The sequence below is a fragment of the Tremella mesenterica genome (assembly GCF_000271645.1).
Source record: "Tremella mesenterica DSM 1558 unplaced genomic scaffold TREMEscaffold_4, whole genome shotgun sequence".
NCBI lineage: Eukaryota > Fungi > Basidiomycota > Tremellomycetes > Tremellales > Tremellaceae > Tremella > Tremella mesenterica.
In genome coordinates this window covers 1,764,389-1,783,937 of record NW_006711228.1, presented here as the reverse complement: position 1 = coordinate 1,783,937, position 19,549 = coordinate 1,764,389, and the positions used below count along the sequence as shown (strand labels likewise).

The 19,549-nt window shown below is 45.8% G+C and overlaps 6 protein-coding genes across 6 annotated transcripts; 4 read left to right on the top strand and 2 right to left on the bottom strand.

Moving 5' to 3' along the window:
* Nucleotides 1-1,926: 1,926 nt before the first annotated feature.
* Nucleotides 1,927-3,055, top strand: TREMEDRAFT_43829 (uncharacterized protein). Its single transcript, XM_007003952.1, has 4 exons — nt 1,927-2,081; nt 2,315-2,429; nt 2,475-2,616; nt 2,793-3,055. The coding sequence occupies exons 1-4, from the start codon at nt 2,021-2,023 to the stop codon at nt 2,889-2,891; spliced, it is 417 nt and encodes a 138-aa protein (XP_007004014.1). The 5' UTR covers nt 1,927-2,020; the 3' UTR covers nt 2,892-3,055.
* Nucleotides 3,056-3,555: 500 nt separating this feature from the next.
* On the bottom strand, nt 3,556-6,236 carry TREMEDRAFT_38872 (uncharacterized protein). The gene is made up of 4 exons (XM_007003902.1): nt 5,840-6,236; nt 4,867-5,749; nt 4,434-4,666; nt 3,556-4,275 (listed from the first exon to the last, which is right to left on the bottom strand). Exons 1-4 carry the CDS (start codon nt 6,228-6,230, stop codon nt 3,593-3,595), a joined length of 2,190 nt encoding a protein of 729 aa, XP_007003964.1. The 5' UTR covers nt 6,231-6,236; the 3' UTR covers nt 3,556-3,592.
* Nucleotides 6,237-7,226: 990 nt separating this feature from the next.
* Nucleotides 7,227-8,192, top strand: TREMEDRAFT_62009 (uncharacterized protein; the record flags this gene model as incomplete). Its single annotated transcript, XM_007004187.1, has 1 exon — nt 7,227-8,192. The coding sequence occupies one exon, from the start codon at nt 7,227-7,229 to the stop codon at nt 8,190-8,192; it is 966 nt and encodes a 321-aa protein (XP_007004249.1).
* Nucleotides 8,193-9,100: 908 nt separating this feature from the next.
* Nucleotides 9,101-10,472, top strand: TREMEDRAFT_62008 (uncharacterized protein; the record flags this gene model as incomplete). The annotated part of the gene is made up of 2 exons (XM_007004186.1): nt 9,101-10,282; nt 10,416-10,472. The coding sequence occupies 2 exons, from the start codon at nt 9,101-9,103 to the stop codon at nt 10,470-10,472; spliced, it is 1,239 nt and encodes a 412-aa protein (XP_007004248.1).
* A 516-nt stretch (nt 10,473-10,988) lies between these two features.
* TREMEDRAFT_68569 (uncharacterized protein) lies at nt 10,989-15,254 on the bottom strand (the record flags this gene model as incomplete). Its single annotated transcript, XM_007004258.1, has 12 exons — nt 10,989-11,199; nt 11,255-11,884; nt 12,085-12,236; nt 12,302-12,436; nt 12,510-13,081; nt 13,171-13,791; nt 13,833-14,244; nt 14,291-14,565; nt 14,614-14,757; nt 14,804-14,926; nt 14,970-15,148; nt 15,181-15,254. 12 exons carry the CDS (start codon nt 15,252-15,254, stop codon nt 10,989-10,991), a joined length of 3,528 nt encoding a protein of 1,175 aa, XP_007004320.1.
* A 353-nt stretch (nt 15,255-15,607) lies between these two features.
* TREMEDRAFT_30035 (uncharacterized protein) lies at nt 15,608-18,884 on the top strand (the record flags this gene model as incomplete). The annotated part of the gene is made up of 10 exons (XM_007003823.1): nt 15,608-15,881; nt 15,932-16,419; nt 16,465-16,611; nt 16,702-16,947; nt 17,078-17,381; nt 17,543-17,790; nt 17,912-17,968; nt 18,013-18,188; nt 18,378-18,562; nt 18,727-18,884. 10 exons carry the CDS (start codon nt 15,608-15,610, stop codon nt 18,882-18,884), a joined length of 2,283 nt encoding a protein of 760 aa, XP_007003885.1.
* Nucleotides 18,885-19,549: the final 665 nt, after the last annotated feature.

Genomic DNA, 19,549 nt, shown 5'->3' with positions numbered 1-19,549 from the left:
CAGTTCGATGTCATGGGAGTAGTGTGTGAGGCATGTACGGAAGGTAACTTTCACAACTTGGATCTATACGTGTCATCATCATGCAATGTCCATGCTACATGCTACATTCATCGTTGACCGTGGCCCGTCATCGATGTTGAAAGCAGTAAATGAAATCTAGCATTTGAGGAATACAACTATGAGAACTGACGTAATACAAACTTGGAACTCGGAATTCGGAACTTACGTATGAGCGGAGTAGAGACTCTCCTACAAATCAAGAACACCCTGTCTTCAACCTCGGTCGAATAACGATACAACCACATAGAATCGGAAAGTCTTTCATATTCTTTACCCGAACATGGGAATCAAATGAGTTTTATAAACCCCATTCCGAATTTTACGTGACACAAACCTCTGACAGTTACATAGTTCCCTCGGTAAGACATCCGGACAATAGAGAAGGACTTCAATAAGAATGTCAATGATTTCTTCTTCGTCTCTCGAGTCGACAAGGGCTTACATATTCATCGTCAATCCGGGAAGTGTATGTATCTAGATTCTGATATTTTTAGTAGTCTAGAAACGGGTTTCATGTTCTATGTATGTGAGAAAAAATGCATGTGATGTAGATGACTGTTGAGAGTTAGGTGATATTTATTGGAAAATGGAATTTCATCAGGCCTTACATATTCATCGTCAACCCGGAGAGTGTATGCATCTAGATTCTGATATGTTTAGTAGTCTAGAAACAGGTTTCATGTTCTATGTATCTGAGAAAAAATGCATGTGACGTAAATGACCATTGAGAGTTCTTTGTTAACTATGGAAAATCGAATTTCTGTCAATTGTTCTTGATGGAAAATCGTATATCGTGCAATCTTCAAACTTGATCCATAGAAACTCAAGTCAAGTGCTGGGAAGGGAGATGATGTAATTGTCTTCTTACTTCTTATGACAACTCAAGAGTCTACGTGTAGATCGGACAATATTGTGGGATCCGTCAGATGAAAAGAAGGGAGGAAATCAACGTTTCTCGTCCATATTCCGTTCTCATCAAGTGAACAACTTAAATGATACCCATCGATAATTGGATCCCCATACCTAGACTATACAAATTATCAGCTGTGGTAATGAAACTTCGGGGATATCAGGTTTGGGATGTCGACGTCGTATGGACAACATGCAACATGCAACAGGGTAAGGATGACCAAGTATCAGGATGAAATTACCTTCTTTCTACTCGGACGATTTATACATCATCTTCAGTCCCGAGCCATAATCCCTGATATACCACTTGACTCCTGCACTACCTAACTATCTCGAAAGTAGTCGAGGTATATAAACGGCGGTAGTGTTCACTCGTTGTTCTGGATTCGTTCCCTCCTACAGGGGCAATACCTTACTTGATATACCGCCACACGGCTCTTGCGCCACATATGTGTATGTATCACGGTACCTTCACTCATTCCAAGGTCTTTACTTCTGTTTATGTATGTTACACAGATTGATCGTTACACCGTATGCATTATGTGTCCATCAGTCATTGAGAGCTTGGAACCCATTCCAAACAAAACCAAATCTGTAACCTGAAATCGAAACGTTTCCGAAGGAAAATCAGTCGCGTCGATCACCTTTCTTCCTCAATCATCCCCTCATCTTCCAACTCTCATCCCCGGATGACCTGAGCCACTAACACTTCCTCTCCTTTTCCCGACATTCGGCATTCGGCACTAAAAAACTTCGGAGCTTGGAAACTCGCACACCAACCAACGGAAGAATGCTACTGTTAAGGAAGATCACCTTCCTAAACGCCGGTAACGCCGGATCACATCATTCACGTGACCATACTTCTGACGTGTGACGGAACCTCCCTCGACGTCACAAACATGTCTTTTAGTTCTAAGGGATCAGGGAACGACTAATTCATTCGAATAGGATTTATAACTACCTCTCTGTAGACTCTTCTTCTTCATCCTACAAGTTTATCTATTCTATCTCTCGATTTTTCCCAAATCAACAAATACATTTTTAGTTCAAGATGGCTCGTACTAAGCAAACCGCAAGGAAATCCACTGGTGGGAAAGCACCCAGGAAGCAACGTGAGTTTTGTCTTACATGATTTGTTATCTATCGCACCCTTCCACTCACCATCATCATCATCTATTCATTCATTCATGTGTTATGGAAGACGTCTCAAATCCCTTCTGTGATGTTCACCATCATGATCGCAGGAGTAATCTTGCTTTTGTTGGCCGTCAGAATGAAATAAGAGTTGGAGCAGCCTTCGTGAGGAATGAAAGTAACGAATCAAATCAAATCACTAACCAATCAGTCGCCACCAAAGCCGCCCGTAAAAGCGCTACCGCCACCTCTACTGGAGGTGTCAAGAAACCTCACAGGTACAGACCCGGTACCGTCGCTCTCCGTGAAATCAGGCGATACCAGAAGTAAGTTAACTCTACCTTTCTCATAAACCAAAGAGCTCATGATAGATCCACCGAGCTTCTTATCCGAAAGCTCCCTTTCCAGCGTCTCGTCCGTGAGATCGCTCAGGATTTCAAGACTGATCTCCGATTCCAATCTTCCGCAGTGATGGCTCTTCAGGAAGCTTCTGAAGCTTACCTCGTCTCTCTCGTGAGTCTACCCCTCCTCTTCTTCCCCCTCCCCTTCACTCATCCAAATCTACTGCCCCAACCTTCTTTACGTCGTCGTCACTTCCCCCTCTTTCTGAAAAGGGGCTGTCGCTTTGAGGAGAGACCAAGCCAAGGCGAGGGGATGAGAAACATCTTAGACCATCGCTGACATCTCAGTTCGAAGACACCAACTTGGCTGCTATCCACGCTAAACGAGTAACCATCCAACCCAAGGATCTTCACCTCGCCCGTCGTCTCCGTGGAGAACGCACTTAGGCGTTGAGTTGACGTTGTTTGTCGTTCGACGCGTTGTTTATCTATCGGGGAATTTCAGGGGGAGAAGGGGAGAGGCAGGAGGGAGAGGTCTCGTTTTTACTTTCGATTTGCTTTTTATTTACTTAGCCGGTCGATGTTACCGTGCCATGTCCGTTCGTTCCATCATTTCACCACGCTTAGCATTTGCGTAACTTACTAATTGGTTCTTACTGACCACCCTGTTGTGATCAACGATTTGAAATCATTTGGTTGCTCATTTGATATTCACACAATTCTGTCAACACGTGTATGTTTATTATGTTGTCTCAGCTCGTTCGATGTTTGCCGTTGTAGATACTCAGACTCTGGGGAGCAGTCAAGGTGCTGGTCGATACTCCAACAGTTACTCGTCCGAGCACCAATTTGTACACTCCTTCTTGCACTTATGACTCTTTATCATTATTATTCAACTTGTTGTTTCAAGGACTGCGCTCCAGCACCTGAGGTTACTCTCAGTGAATGATCTTGGCAGAAGCCTTTACCATTCTTTGCTATGTACTACATCTCACTCAAGTGTTGATCATGCGATCTACTGGAACGCGCTTCCATCTTTAGCACAGACTGGACCTTAAGAACACTCGTTGGAAAGCCAATCTCTCAAGATACACAGTAAACCATTCATCCGCCCAAAAATAATACCCATCTCCCCATAAAACCTCCTCCTACCATCCCCAAGCTTCACTCAAATACTGACCCAACCCCACCATATTACCCATTATCACATCCCCTATTTTCCCTTCTACCAACTCAAAACCTCTTTTCGCCCTTTCCCTCTGTTTTTCATTCAACATCTCATCCTCTTCCCTCTTCTCAGCAGCTTCCTCCTCTTCTTCCAATTTCGCAACAAATTCAGGCATCGGTAAACCAAATCTTTCTTCTTGTAAATGTTTTCGTTTTTCTTCTTGAACATCAGGACTAGCAGCTAACATATCTGATCTCAAAGCACGAGCGAGATTCCGGATGATTAACGAAGTGAGAAAAGCTACTCCTGTTGGTAATCGACGTGAATCAATAGGAGTCACTTGAGCTGTGAAGATTAATCGATGAGTTTTAGGAGGTGGAGGAATGGGACGGTCAGTTATTTTGGAAGAGGCCAGAGTGAGGTTCGAGTCGGAAGGATGAATCGAGAGATATTCTGGGATTAGTGTAGATGAAGGGATTGGGAGATGAGTTGTGAGATGAGAAATGGTACATGGGGAATAAGAACATGTAGCCCATTCACATGATGTTGATGTGGAAGATGAAGGGAGATGAGAAATGAGATGTTCAAAAAGTTGAGTTGGGTTGGTGGGATGGACTAAACGTGGACATGAACGCCATAGACATGAAAAACGATCTTCTTCGTCTGACATCAGCATTCTCGCTCATTCCATATTCAAGAAGGCTAGTCGCGGCCCCGGGGAGAAAGGGGGGGGAGGAAGGGTAACAAGATAAAATGACCAGTTTCCAGGAGGAGTAAAGATGAGGAAGGAGTCGAGGAAAGCAAAAGGAGAGACAACCCACCACTACCTTTACGGAACCCAATCCCTGCAATGACAAATTTTTGACTCCCAGTCGCATCCGTCCATACACGAGCGCTGGCACCTGGAAAAGCGATGGTTACATTTTTGATGACTTCGCTGGCAGATAACATCTGTTCCACCGCAGCGGGACTGGCGAAGAATTCTCGGTAGGCGTGCCAGAAGGTCACTTGGGGTAAGTGAGCAATGGAGGAGTAAACGAATATTTCGTGCATCCTGACATGAGCAATTGCCAACTTGACTCGACACATTTCCCACGACAAAACATGATGACAAGTGTCCTCCGGAAGCCAGGTTCTCCATCTCCCTGTCGAATGGTGTAACACTCCAAAGGCTGAGACACAACAGAAGATGTACGCTTGAGCGAGTGGGGTAACGATGTAGTAAAGGTCGGAGGTGAAAGAATCTTTACTCACCATTGTATACTCCTTATCGGTTCCCTCATCGCATACAACCTAGCCTTTGTGATATTTGACAAAATAACAGGTTTATCACCCACTTCTACATCCACTCCTTTACCACCTTGAGTCAACATTATTTTCTGTGCTTGTTCCCTATCCATAGCCCTTCTCTTACTAGCTTCATCCGCCTGTGCAGCACTTCCTGCAGGATTACGTACCAACAAACCTTGGGTCCCTTGACGAGGTTCAAAACCCACTTGATAAGGTTTAGCAGCATATTCCAACAAACTCGTCAACACTTTGAGATGTTGTGCGAAATCCGACATGGTCAATATTGTCCTTGCATGGGTGGTATTTGCCGTCAAGGAGATCAAAAGGTCCAACACCATTTCCAATAGTCTGACCGGGGATAGAGTTAACAATCTTAGAAGATGGGATATGAAGTTTTCCGGTGGTTGAGATAAACCTGGCATGTTTTGTGAGACGATGAGAAGGGGGAGAAGACATTGAATCAAGGCAAGATCACGAGTTTCAATCAATAATCTAGGAAGGGTGATACTGAAGACTTTTGAGATATGTTCGGAAGTTGGAAGATGAGGATAGATTGAGTTTAAGATTACGAGGATATGTTGAATAGGTTCAGGATCCCGTAGGGAAAGAGATAGGATAAAGTCGAATGGTAGAGAAAAGAATCGAGCTAGGAAAGAAAGGAATGTTTGACGAGCAATTATATTGGCGTTGTTAGGTGATAAAGAAGCATTTCGAAGGATTTGTAAAGAGTTGGAAGCTCTTAAAGAGATCTTGGGATCTTTGGTCCATTCAGGTATAGCCCCAAGTGCTTTTTCATATTTAACTTCATCTTCAACCACGCCCATCTTCATCACTTCTTCGTAACCATCTTTCTCGTTCAACTCCAATGAAGATTGTTCCTCGTCGTGCGAAGCTGTCGGCCTGGTCCTTCTTCGTTTTTGACGATGAGAGTTGATACGATGTTGAGATTTGAGATGATCATACGCCGCTTCTCTCTCCAACATTTCAACCCATCGTTCTGGCCAATATTGCAAAGCAGCCACCGAATCCACCCATCCGGCAAGGTTGAAAGTTTCCAACTGCTCATGGCTCGCCAATACCAATCTAGGAAGAGCCCAATCGATCTCACCCTCTATACCGGATCGGAGCGAGAGGAACAAACGGTTCTTTGGTCCTGGATAAAGTTCCGAGGGATGAGGCGAGTAGGCAGGGGCGAGGGAACGTGTAGAAGGAGCGAGGTTGGATGGCTGTCCTGGACGATGTGGAGGGTGTGTTGAACGAGATATCTGAGATGGAAGATGGGGTAGAGAACCCTGTAAGAGGGGAGAACGTGTGGAAGAAGTTGTCATATCGACATTATGGTTGCGATATGATCAAAGGTGAGTTTATCGTTTGTGGAGAGACGCGATTTTTGGCAGTGTGAGAGGGGAAATTTGATTCCGTCAAACAATAACAACTCGAGAGGATTTCTTAGGATGTTGATCTTTTTAATGACCACGTACTGACCTCGGACAACACTTGCACACAGTACATCTTAATGCTCACGGGACGAGTAGAGATAATCATCATGCTCAAGAAACAATCAATGAGTCGGACAGACTGTTAGGAGTGAGACCGGTAAGAACTTAGGTGTTGATCCTCTCACACCGTCTACGGGTCACTCGGTGCCACTAGCCACTGCCCAGGTCAGTTGTTCAGCTATCACCAACACCTCCAACTGTCTCTCAATAAGAGATCAAGCACTTGTCAGACCTCGAGGGCAAGCCGATACAGCCCGGCACTCCCCAACGGTCCCAGTCGTCGTTACTACCGTATGTAAATATTTTGTTTCACTTCAAGTCTTCTCATTTGCCCTACAGGCCATCATGTCCTTTCACGCAAGACAGACGATGGAACGTGCAACATATCCACCTTCTCTCTGTCGTCATCTCTCGGTCGGATCAACACGTCTTCGAACATGGAGGAGGATAGTGAACAAACGATACGTGATAAGTGAGCACGCAAACCTCCCTGAATGTCAGAAAAGATGAAAGGATGTCGGATCGTTGACATCAAAGTCGAAACTTCATCCCTCCGCAATCTGTCACGTCGTGTGTCATCTGTCAAGTGGAAGAATGGAAGAATTTCACAATTCGTGTCATCATTTTTCCTTCTTTTTGTTTGATAGATTCAGAAACAAGTTACATCCATCCTACGACATATAAAGTGATCGTGAAGGAAATTAGTAAGTCCACTTCTCTTCTCCCATTTACATATCTTTTTCGCCACAACTTTCACCGACATATCAACTACTGAGCACCATTCCCACTGAATCACACGCGTAGATCTACTTATTTTCTAGCAACATGACTCGTCTTACCAGAACCACCTTCAATGGCAATGCCGATTTCTCTCGTACAGGTGGCGCGCCCTCTTCTACTGTTGACAACACCCAAGCGAACAACCAACCCCTACCTTTGACCACTACAAATGACAACAATGTATCTCAAGTTGAAACCCCGTCATCAACAGGAAATCCGCGTCCGAAACGTCCTGTCAAGATCCGAGTGAGTGTTTTCACTCCTGACGACGACGACGACGAGATCTACGAACAAGCCGATCTGAAGTTCACATTATCAGAACCTGATTCTTATGCCAAACTCGTGGAAGCTTTCCAATATGCCGGTCCTTCAGAATTGAGTGGATTTGCTATTCTCCGCGAGAATATGGAAGATGATCATGTACGAACGACGACTTCACAACTTAAATCAGAGGCTGCCTACGCAAAGTTATTGCCAGTGGTCAACGATACGGAAGTCAAATACAATGTGGATTCGGATGGTGATCCAGTGTATGAAATTGTGGATGATGATGATGATTATGTTGGACCCACTCAAGGGGGTTACCAACCTTTTGTGGGAGGACAAACACAAGGTGTTGTGACTTTATCACAAGTTTCTGATAACTTTCAGAATCTGCAAATCTCGAAGGATACTGGACCTGTATATCCAACGCCGAACGTTCCATCTGGTATGCTACCACCAGTCTATGGTGAGATTCCTGATCTGTCAAACGAGCAGCCTTTTGGGGCTAGCTCAGCGACATTTCCATATGGTGGAAATCCCAGTCAATCATACAACCAGCCGAGAAGGTCGGATATGAACGCTCGAAACCCTCCTTCAGCAAATTGGGACGGCCAACCGACTGCTCCCTTCCGATCGCGGGGGGATCGCGGGACTTCGGCACAAGCCCCGTCGTCGACCACTCGTCAACTCAATGCGTTCGGAGAACCGAATCGTCCGTCGGCCCAGTCGATGCACGACTTCATGTGAGGCTCGTAGTTAGGAATAATGATGTGTGATACTGATTTTTAATGATTGAAATTTGGTGTGACTGATGCAACGTATGTTACGACATGATCATCTTGACCGGAGAATCGAAGTTGATCATCTGACATTACTCGTACGCTTAACCATGGATGATATACGTCCAACATCGATATGTTTTCCATTGGCATTTCAGACCACACGCTGCACGCTGCACAATATTTCATCGATCAGATCATTCGAGCTCACCATCTAACGTGATCAAGTCGAAGCCCCAGTCAAATCTCGTAAATTCCCTTAGGAAGGCCACAAAACCTTTCTTCATCTGAAACGATCATCTTCTCCCTCTTTCCCCTTTCTCATGTCAACTTCGTCAAAGGGAAATGAATCTGATCGAAATCTCGTCATTTCGTCAATTAAAGAAGGCCAAGACATGTGAAACGCCCTCATGAGTTCAAAGGAAAAGAAAGGAAGTCTAAAATGTTAGAGGTCGAAACGTCCGATCAGGTCGGACAGTTTTCTCCGCTTGTTCAAACTTGCGGACTAAGCGACATAACGAAGTGGAGGTGACCTCGATATGTATGTCGAGAGAGACATTCGGACTTCATTTAAATATGTAAGGAAAGGTAGGACATGAGAGGTTTTCAAGTCATTTTCAACACCCTTTATCTGAGATTAAAGAAGGCCCATCAAGTGATTATATAAACATGTCTCCTTCTTTCTTTTTTCTTTCTTTTTCTCAATCCATCACTTTTTTTCCTTCTTCTCGACAATAAATTGAATTATATAGAATCACTTATTCTGCTTATTATTTGATCAAATCCATAAATCCTATCATTCAAGAGAGATAATATTATCTAGATCATCATAAAGAGAAAAACGATAACGACAACAGAAAAACAATAACTATCAAGATGACACGTAGGAGATCAGCTACTTCCAAAGCTCGAGATACAAAACAACCAACAACACTTGAATCCATTGCAGAGAGTCCTGCAGACGAAATCAAGTCAACCCCTTCCGTTCAAACTGAAACCCAAACACCAACTGAGACCGATCCTCCTAATGAAGAAACTAGTACTCAGAACCAACAAGAAACCATGACTCAAATACAAAACCAAGATGAAGATTTCTCATCTTCATATCATCGTCATACCAGACTCAAATTCACCATTTCTTCTCCACGTGAATTCGGTAAAGTTGAACGTACTTCACTTCGATTCAACGTCGATTCCATTGAATCATATCAACAAGTCATATCTGCATTATCTGCAACGTTACCTGATGATTTAATCGCTTTCGGTAGATTAGCAAGAACAGATGACCCAGTTCATGGAAGTCTATTGAATCATGAATCAAAAGGAAAACAATGGATAGAATTGAATAAATTAGCCATTAATATTGAACATTCTTCAAAAAGTAGTGATAGTTACCAAAGTACCACAAGTGCTGGAACTATCATGATTGATGAGGATGATGAAGATTTTGAACGATTGATAGAAGTTGATCGAGTTTTAATGAGGGATGACAAGGGTAGAATGAGAACAATAAGTGTTGTTATGCCTTCTGGATCAATTGATACTTCTAAATTGACTTCATATCAAGTAAATAAAACAAATGGGGTTGAACCTACACAGATACAGACACAAATGTCTTCGATTCCTCAAACGAATTTGAATTCATCCGTTTCTCAACGTCCGACAACTACAAAACCCAGAAATATCCAAGAGGGACAAAATGTTCCTAGGAAGTCTAGTGTTGGAGCAAATACGAAAATCCCATTGAATACACAATCTTCTGTTGTACAGTCTCAAGGACATGTTACAAAGTCTAATATTACAAGAGTACCACCTCCTGGAAGATCTACCAAAATGACAAGAGGACAACCTCCAACTCGATCAAATATAAGTAATCAACATAAGGAACCATCAATGGTCTCGTATATACCTCAAGATTCTCAGAATCAACGTCCTTCTATTCCACCTCCCCCTTCAATGAACACTACTCATATTCCCTCTATGAACAACAGTCGTGTTCCAGCAAGGACCAATCCTCACCCACCAAGGAAGGGACCAGAACCAAGTTCAAAACCAAGTGTAAGTCTAGATGAACTAGCATGTCTTATCAAAGATGTTGAATCACGTACGTCCGCACTTGATTCAATGCTGTCCAGCATGAGGATATCAAACAATGGACAATCAACCATATCCACAAATACTGTACCAGTAGGAAATCAACATACTACTATTCCTTCTAATCAAGGTACTCCGGCACCATCTTCAATAGGAACAGGAAGAATGATGAATCCACCAATATCAACCTTCCCTTTCAATAGTCAAATATCTCATCCGGAGGTTCCGAGAAATGTGGAATACCAACAATATCAACCATCACAATATCCTACGAACGGTAATATGGTTTCTTTCCCTACTCAGAGGTATTATCAAGTTTCACAACCTATGAATTCCGAAGTAATGTATGTACAACCTCCGCCTCCACCAGAATGGTTTGGTCCAAGTCAAGTTAATCAACCGAGTATGACATACCAACCATCAGGTCGTATTTATACAACCTCGAGTCAGAATCCACCTGGCGGGGCTGATTGGCCTTTTGTAGATCCTTTGAATGAGTTTTAACTCTATCAAGTGAAGATATCTTCTGATTGATTTGTTTATACAGTATGGAGAAATGCATGGAATGAGTGTGATACTGTTCGTTGTGATTGATAAGTTGCATTCACACAACACACAGATGAAGACTGGGATATGATTTTCATTTGATGATGTTTCAGACATTTTTTATTCAATCTTCCTCTCCTGCTTTTACAACTGCCTGAGCTAATTCACCCAGTTCAACATCTCCCATAGGATCCCCAAGATCTGTCTCACCTCCATCACCTTCTTCATTCTCATCTTGTTCACCCTCCGTGACGCCATTGATAGAAACACTCCCTTTCCTCTCTTCATCTCCTTCCTCTTCATCTTCAGAGTCCTCGATGTATTCTTTCGATTTACTACCTCATTAGCCATGATTACAAAAGAAGCGGATGAAGCATTGAGTGGACTTACAAGCTCTTCCCTCTTCTAGGTTCTTCCTCGACTTTCTTCTTTCTCTTCGCTCTCAAAGCTTCCAAAGCCCCTCTAGCTTTGTCCTTTGAATCCTCTTCTTCAACCTCACTACCAGCCTGATCAACCTCCATATTATCCCTATTCTCATAAACTAGATCTTCCTCATCACTCAAGATCTCGCTCTTACTCCTGACTTTTCTACCTTTCTTTCCTTTCCGTTTCTTCCCCCCTAAACCCTCATCACCACTATCACCATTATCTTTCTTTCGTTTCTTCTTATCAGCAGCTGCAGCTTTCTTGGCCCTTTCCTCCATCTCACGAACGTTCATTTCTTCTTGCCAAGCGTGAGCTTCTTCTCTCTCTTTACGTCGTTGCTCGGCTAGTTCAGCAGCTTTAGCTTCGATCTCGGCACGACGAGCCGCTTCTGCGGCTTGTATACGGGCTTGTTCTTCTGCACGTATACGACGGGCTTCTTGAACCCGGGCTTGAGCTTCCGCTTCGAAAGATTCTTGTCGTGAAAGTTGATCGGGGGCACGACGAAGAAGAGTGTCACCATAACGTGCACGCTGATCGGCAAGATCGGGGTCATAGGGTAATGCGCCGCGGTCTTCGGCAAGCGCTCGGAAGGTGCTATGTGGTCAGTAGTAGTTCAACAGTCAAATACAAGAAGTCTCAGCGGGACTCCTCAAACAGTCGAGGGTAGTCTGGCAGACGTCCCCCGGTGGGATGATGAGAGTGAAGCCAAGAATGAACGATGAGACATGGATGACTTATAGATCCGAAGCGAGTTTGAACCTTGGCAAACATGTCAATGAGCAAAGTTGACTCACTTCGCAGCCTGTTGAGCTTGCCGTAATGCCACATGAAGCTCTTCCAAAGTCCTCTTACTGGGTTCAAGCCCAAACAGCATCTCCGCCGCCTTCTGTTGTATCATAGCAATATTATATAATATGGCTCGATCGTTAGGTTGGATATGCATAGCCTATTCATCAGCCGACTTCCCCTCACCCCACAGTTCTCGACAAAAGTCAAGACGAATAAACTTACACGTTGACAGAACGACAAAGCTTTGGACATGGCAGAAAAGTTGGATTCCCGATTAGCATAAGCATACCACGCTCTTGCGAGATACAGAAGTACCGGCACGTTTCTGCCTTTGTGGTGATTATCAGCAGCTTCGTACTTCCTAGTCAGCTATATACCGATATCCAGTCTTCTGAGAAAATAACATTACTGGAAAAGGGCAAAAACTCACAGACTGTATAGCCTTATCCTCTTCTCCCCTAACAAAGAAGGAATGTCCGATATTGACATGAACGCTTCCTTCTTGTATACTATCCGCTATTCTACTGAACACTCCCAATGCTTGTCCAGCTAATCTCATACGGGCTTTCATCTCTTCAGCCGTCCCCACTGCCGCACCGAGTGGTTTCAGAGCCAATGTATCCTCTGCCAAAGCTATCGCCAGACCTTGAGCCGCCATAGCACAAGCAGGATCCAGTGTCAAGGCACGTTCGTACGCTTCGGCAGAACGGAGATATTGTTTCGTACGTTCTGCCAATTCGGACGTCGATTTGGCCTCTCGACCTAGGGTGAAGTGGATCCATCCCAGAGCGCAGTAAGTGAAGACGTCTGCTCGTTCGAGTTTGAGTGTTTGAGAAGTGAATGCGAGGGCTTCTTTGAGAGATCCAAGAGAGATGAGGAAGTGTGTGTAAGTGGATCGGAGGGTGATGTTTGATTCGTCCGACTTGAGACATTCTTTCAGGAGGGTATGAGCATCAAAGTTACGTCCGGCAGCAGCGGCAATACAAGCCAGTCGCACTTTGGCTGGAATGTCAGCATCGGTCCACATGTAGCGAATTCGAAAGGGAGGTTTCGAGGGGGTGACAAGGGAGTCACGAAAAGGTAAGACATACACTCCATATGTTCGGGATGTTGCCGCAGAACGTCTCTGTACCACTGTGAAGCCTTTGTGGTCTCTCCAGCCTCTTCATACGCTCTTCCTAAGTTGAACGCCAATATAGTCCTCATTTCCTCGGCTTCTTTCCCTGCTTCATTGCCCAATCTCTGCAAAGCTTCCTGGTACATCCTCTCAGCCGTATCGGCGTTCCCTTGCAATTGATATAGCGCCCCTAAATTGCTCGACATTTTCACAGCCCTCTGATCTACTTCGACCTCACCTCCTTCGTCGACGATCGTCTCGACTCTACCAGACACGGCAGTCTGGTAAGCTCCTATAGCCTTCTCCAGACTTTCCTTCTGCCACATCTTAGCGAGATCAAGAAAGACATCCGTGTCGTCGGCGATGTGTCGAACTTTCGCCATGTCCTCGTCTGTCTCAGCGGACTGGATCACCGAATGTAGCTCAGTGAGCATGGCTCGGGCTTTGGACCGGTTGCTGGCGAGTTCGGCGGACGACATTCCAGGATGAGGATAAGCGAGGAGGGAGGCGTGCATGACCACGTATTCCATAGGACCTTTACCAACTAGTCTAGGAGTGAGACCGTCCATGAAGTTGAGAGCTTCTCGAAGATTTCCTACTTGTCAGTCTCGCAGCAAAGCTTTGCACAAACCTCACCTCCTTGTATGGCGATTTGCGCCAGAGTGAGATCAGCAAGAATATTGGGTACTCCTCCATCGTCTTGACGAGCAGCTGTCAGGAAAGGTGTAGCATCTACTAGATCTTGCATGATGAAACCCATTCTTCCTCGTTCGGTATTGGCGAGTACAGCGTGTCGTTTGTTGTCCGCATACTGGATTGCTCTTTCTGCTAGTTTGGACGCTACTGCCGTTTGACCGTTTTGCCCGGATACGCTGGCTAAGGTCAGTGCTGCGGCAGCATTTTTGTTGTTGAGCTTGAAAGCAGATTGGACGTATGCCACACCCTCCGCGATGAGTTGGGCTCGGTCGTCTTCGGCCGTCGCTGGTTCTCGAGCCGTGTTGAGTGCCGCAAATCCAGTGAGCAGCATACACGTCCATGATGAAGGATCCTTCAGCGTCAATTGCTGAGATGTAGGTAAGAAAACAGGCACGTACTCGCTGCAGAGCTCGTTCCCAAGCAAGCCTAGCTTTTTGTTTGTCACCCAGCATCCATAGACAAAGTCCAATGCCGATTCTGGGATCGGGACGCATCTCAGGATCCAAGCTAAGGAGTTTTTGATACGTTTGTAGAGCTTGTTCGTGAGCTCGTCGAGCGAATTGCAGACGAGCATGAGCGGTCAGAGCCACCAGATTATTGGGTTGTCGTCGAAGAAGACGTTCGACCATAGGCTGTGCGGTGCCCGGTTGTCCTCTTGCGAGATATAATATGACTATACTGTATCAGCTATGTACGTTGCGTCGGGGTTTGAAACACTGACTTTTGCCCATAGGAACAGCTATTGGCTCATCGTCCGGTCCCGCTCCAGATGCCATTAAAGCTTGATCAGCCTTGTTCAAGTTGGCGGCAGCCTCGGTAAAGTGATCTTCCTTGACTTTGACGTTGGAAGGTAATTTGTCGTATTCTGACTCGGTGAGCCAACCATCGACGCAACGAAGGATGAGACTGACTGGCATGGGGCAAAGAGACCTTTGGAGCAGTCCGAGAGAGGGCTAGGTGAAGATGCGCAAGCATAGCATGCAGGTTGACCAATGCCATATGATCTGTAGGTCTTCCAACACCGCCTGTAAAGACTGACGGTCAGCCGCCGTGGGATGGGGTCCCGGACATGCTCACAATGAATGCCTTTCTGCAAGAGATCCTCCGCTCTGGACCATCTTGACCTCCTCCAGTGCTCGCCAGCTATGAGGGTCCAATCTCTGCACTCAGCCGAGTAATCTGCCAACAGGTCCGGTATGACATCGGCTACTTCGTCGTCACCCAGCGTGTCGAGGTCGAGGTCGGTCTGGATCCCTCTGGCCTGTCAGTGCCACTCACCGTCGCTCACAAATGTACTAACCCTTGACCAACGATGACGACCACTCGGGCAGCAGGTTGAGCCTCCTCAATGCTGACAGACATGACGCCTGAAGATATGTGACAACTTCGGAAAAGACGGTTCGGCAAGTGGTTATGGTAGGAAGCTAGATAGGCGCGCGGAGGGCATCACAGGGGCACTGATAGGCGTGGATCGAAACTAGTCGCTTAATGGAATGAGTCGAATTTTGAAGATGGCTACGAAACTAAGCTACAACTCGGTATACTATATAACATCTCGCCTCTGAGGGGCTTTCATGACCATCACCCATATCCACAAGTATCTCACAGCACAGCTCTCCACACTCAACAAGCTTGTCGTACTCGCCACACCATCTCACTCATCTCGGACAGCTCTTCTCTCTTCCTCCCCTTTGTTCAACCTCCGCGCTCGAGCCATGTCTACAGCAGCCACCCATCCCATATCTTCCACCTCTCAGCCTCCCAAGGCAGCAGAACGTCTCGAACCAGTCACACCAGGTGCCAGTGCTACCAAACCGCATGCCAGTGATGAGAAAGGCGTCAAGGAGAAGCCCGCCAAGGCTAAAAAGGACAAGAAGGCGGGTGGTGGTGATGGCGGACCTTTGGAGCTCAGTCCTCCTCCCGAATACTTCTCCGAGCGTATCAAGATATACGACGAGTGGAAGGTTAAATATGACAAATGGGTTGCAGGTGAGCGTTTACTTAGTGGAATGTGTCTTATCCACCACTGATCATGTCAGAACAACCACGAGAACCAATCACCGTCACTCTGCCTGATGGCAAACAGGTTCAAGGGACATCATGGGAGACCACGCCTTTACAAGTGGCCAAGGATATCTCTGCGTCTTTGGCAGATCGGATCATCATTGCCAAAGTGAACAATCAGGAGTTGTGGGATCTCACTCGACCATTGGAAACCTCATGTACCCTTGCCTTGTTGGACTTTGATTCACCGGATAACAATTATGAAGCTCGACAAGTATTTTGGCACTCGTCAGCCCATGTTCTAGGAGAGGCGTGTGAGAGGAGGTACGATGGGTGTTGTTTGGGTTATGGACCTCCTTTGGAAGAAGGTGGTTTCTTCTATGATATGGGGCTAGGAGGAGGTAAAACTATAGGAGTCGAGGATTACAAGGGTATAGAAGAGGTCGCGAGGTTGGCTGTCAAGGAGAAACAACCTTTTGAACGTCTGGAGTTACCAAAAGAGGTTCTGTTGGAGATGTTCAAAGTCAGTCACCTCTCATATCATCAATCTCATTGAGCTGACAGATAGTATAACAAATACAAGCAATACTACATCAATGACAAGGTACCAGATGGTACAAGGACGACCGTTTATCGTTGTGGACCTCTGATTGACTTGTGTCTTGGACCCCATGTTCCTCATACGGGCCGCATCAAGTCTTTAGCGGTGACAAAGGTGGGTCATTGGTTGCACCCTGACATAGATCAGCAGTTCGCCTCGTTGATGGCATTGTACTCTAGATGACAGATATGAATTAACCAGTAGAACTCCTCCTCCTACTTCCTCGGCGACGCTAAAAATGACTCCTTCCAACGTGTCTACGGCATGTCATTCCCGGATTCAAAGCAAATGACAGAGTACAAGAAGATGCTTGAGGAGGCGGCCAAGCGTGATCATAGAAAGATTGGTAAAGATCAAGAGTTGTGGCTGTTCAACGATTTGAGTCCGGGAAGTGCCTTTTTCTTGCCAATGGGCATGAGGATACAGAATACCCTGGTTACGTTCATGAAGGTGCGTTTCACCAAGTCCAATATATCATGCCTCTATAGTTTTAACAATGCTCGCTGCCATCGTTCCTTTCACCGGTCTTCTTTTACCAATCTAGGCGCTCCAGACATGACGGCCATCGCTGACCGTACAGGCCGAATATCATAAACGTGGCTTCTCCGAAGTTGGCTCACCTAACATGTTCAACTCCAAACTCTGGGAAACGTCGGGTCATTGGCAAAATTATTCCGAGGATATGTTCAAGCTCAAAATTGATGACGATACGTTTGGTCTCAAACCAATGAACTGTCCCGGACATTGTTTGATCTTCGATTCTCGGGATCGAAGCTACAAAGAGCTACCATTGCGTCTGGCAGAGTTTGGTGTGTTGCATCGGAACGAAGCCAGTGGGGCGTTGTCTGGGTTGACAAGAGTGAGGAGGTTCGTTCAGGATGATGGTGAGTTTGCTTATAGCGTCGACTGATCATTCACCTTTACGTACCGCACATTTCCCGTTACCGACGTTAACCATTACCCTCCGACTTCTACCAAGCTAATCCTCGCGAGGATGTAGCGGAAAATGAGAAGAGACTGGTAAGATCAACGACCTGACATATAGCGCATATTTTCTGCACCGTAGACCAGGTCGGATCAGAAATAGCAGCCGCTTTCGATTTCCTCGAGGCCGTCTATGCTCCCTTTGGCTACAAATTCAAAGTTGGCTTGTCTACTCGTAATCCTAGCAAATGGGTTGGAGATCTCAAAGTGTGGGAGAGAGCAGAGAAGACTCTTGCGGAGGTACTTGAACAGCGAATGCCGGGACAATGGGGGTACAATCACGAGGACGCTGCGTTCTACGGTCCAAAAGTGAGTTCTCATACTCACTACTCACTTTCCCTGTGTCGCATTGATGTTGTTTTCCTTGAGCAGCGGTCCGGGTTCCGTTTCCTGCACATAGCGCAAATGCAAGAGCTCAAGCTGATCGTAGCTTGATTTCCGAATGACTGACGCTCTGAGACGTGAATGGCAATGCGGAACCATCCAGGTTAGTCTCTTTCACTTCTAGAAGATAAGTGCTCATTATGACAGCTCGACTTCAACCTACCTGAAAGATTCAATCTGAAATATCGTACATCTGATGCGGCCACAGCGACGGGAGAGGAAGCTACAGCTCAGTTTGCTAGACCTGTCATGATCCATCGTGCGATCTTAGGTTCTATCGAACGTTTCCTTGCGATCTCAGCGGAACACTTTGGGGGGAAATGGTAGGTCTATTCACCTCGTTCAACTGGACCATATCTTTCCTTAAAGTCTTTCAACTCACCTACTTTATGTTCCCCAGGAAATACCTAGTTTTTGAAACATCCCTACGCAGCCTCTGGCAGACATTTGGCGATCGCGATGGTCACGCGGGTCAAATACTACCATGAGAAGATTTCAGTGCTCACTTTCAGGCCTTTCTGGCTATCACCTCGACAAGTCGTTGTCATTCCCGTCGCTGCGCCATTCAAAGAATACGCAAACAAGGTGGCTCAGACATTATGGGATAAAGGTTTATTTGCCGAGGCGGATCTATCCGATAATACATTGAACAAGAAGATTAGGAACGCTCAGACCGCTCAGTGGAATTTCATCATGGGTAAGCAATTGGTCCCTTATGCTCTCCTCGCTCGTTTCCACAACAACTCACCTCCTTCATCAATTTGCCTACTCTGCAATATCATACTCGTACGATATGCCACGCCAGAACATTGAGAAGGCGAACTGGTAGTTTCAAAAAAGAGATTTATGCTGACAGACAAGTGGTCGGTCAAGATGAACTTACCGCTCAAGCAGTCAATGTACGTCAAAGAGATGACGAAGTTCAAGGACGAGAAGAGACGATCAAGGTTGATGTGGTGTTGGAGAAGTTACTCAAGTTGAAAGAGTCAAAGTCACCCTTGAGCAAGCTGGATCAGTGAGAGAGGAGTAGAGGATGAGGTCAGTACATGCATATCTTTCAAATACTGTCGTCTCTTCCGAACACGACCCGAGCGTCTCGAAGCTGTCCAACAAATCAACCATCTAATCTGATTCTCGAGTTGACGGGCTCGATGTTAGACTTACTTCGTCTGTCTCCGGGCCGCTGACTGCTTTCTCGGGACTGTGTGAGGACGTACGTTGTGGTGACCGGGTATCGCTTCGGCGTGGGTAAATGATACGTACATGACCAGTCGGGTTTTTTTCTCTTTGAGCTTCTTTTATTACCGCTACAAAGTTCACTACTTGTATTGATAAGTTGCTGGTATCGCCCCTACAGAGCGTTGGTTTTTCTCTGGCATAGTTGTCACCGACAGCTTTCACCTGCCGATCTCTCCCTCTTCCTGGCCGTAATACAACGCCTTCTACTTCCAACGATGGTGGTTGTCCACGTGACCGTAGTGCAGATTCAGCAGTATGGGACGATTTCAGTTTCAAATGAGCATCAGACGCAACAGGTGTTTTGGATGGGGATTCTGAGCGGGGCCTTCTTTCGAATCCTCCATTACTCTCCTCTTTCGCGGCTATCGTTTCGGTGTCGTTAGGTTCCTTCTGTACAGAGGAGACTTCGGTACCTGTGGGGGAAGACGAAAGAAGAGAAAGTGTA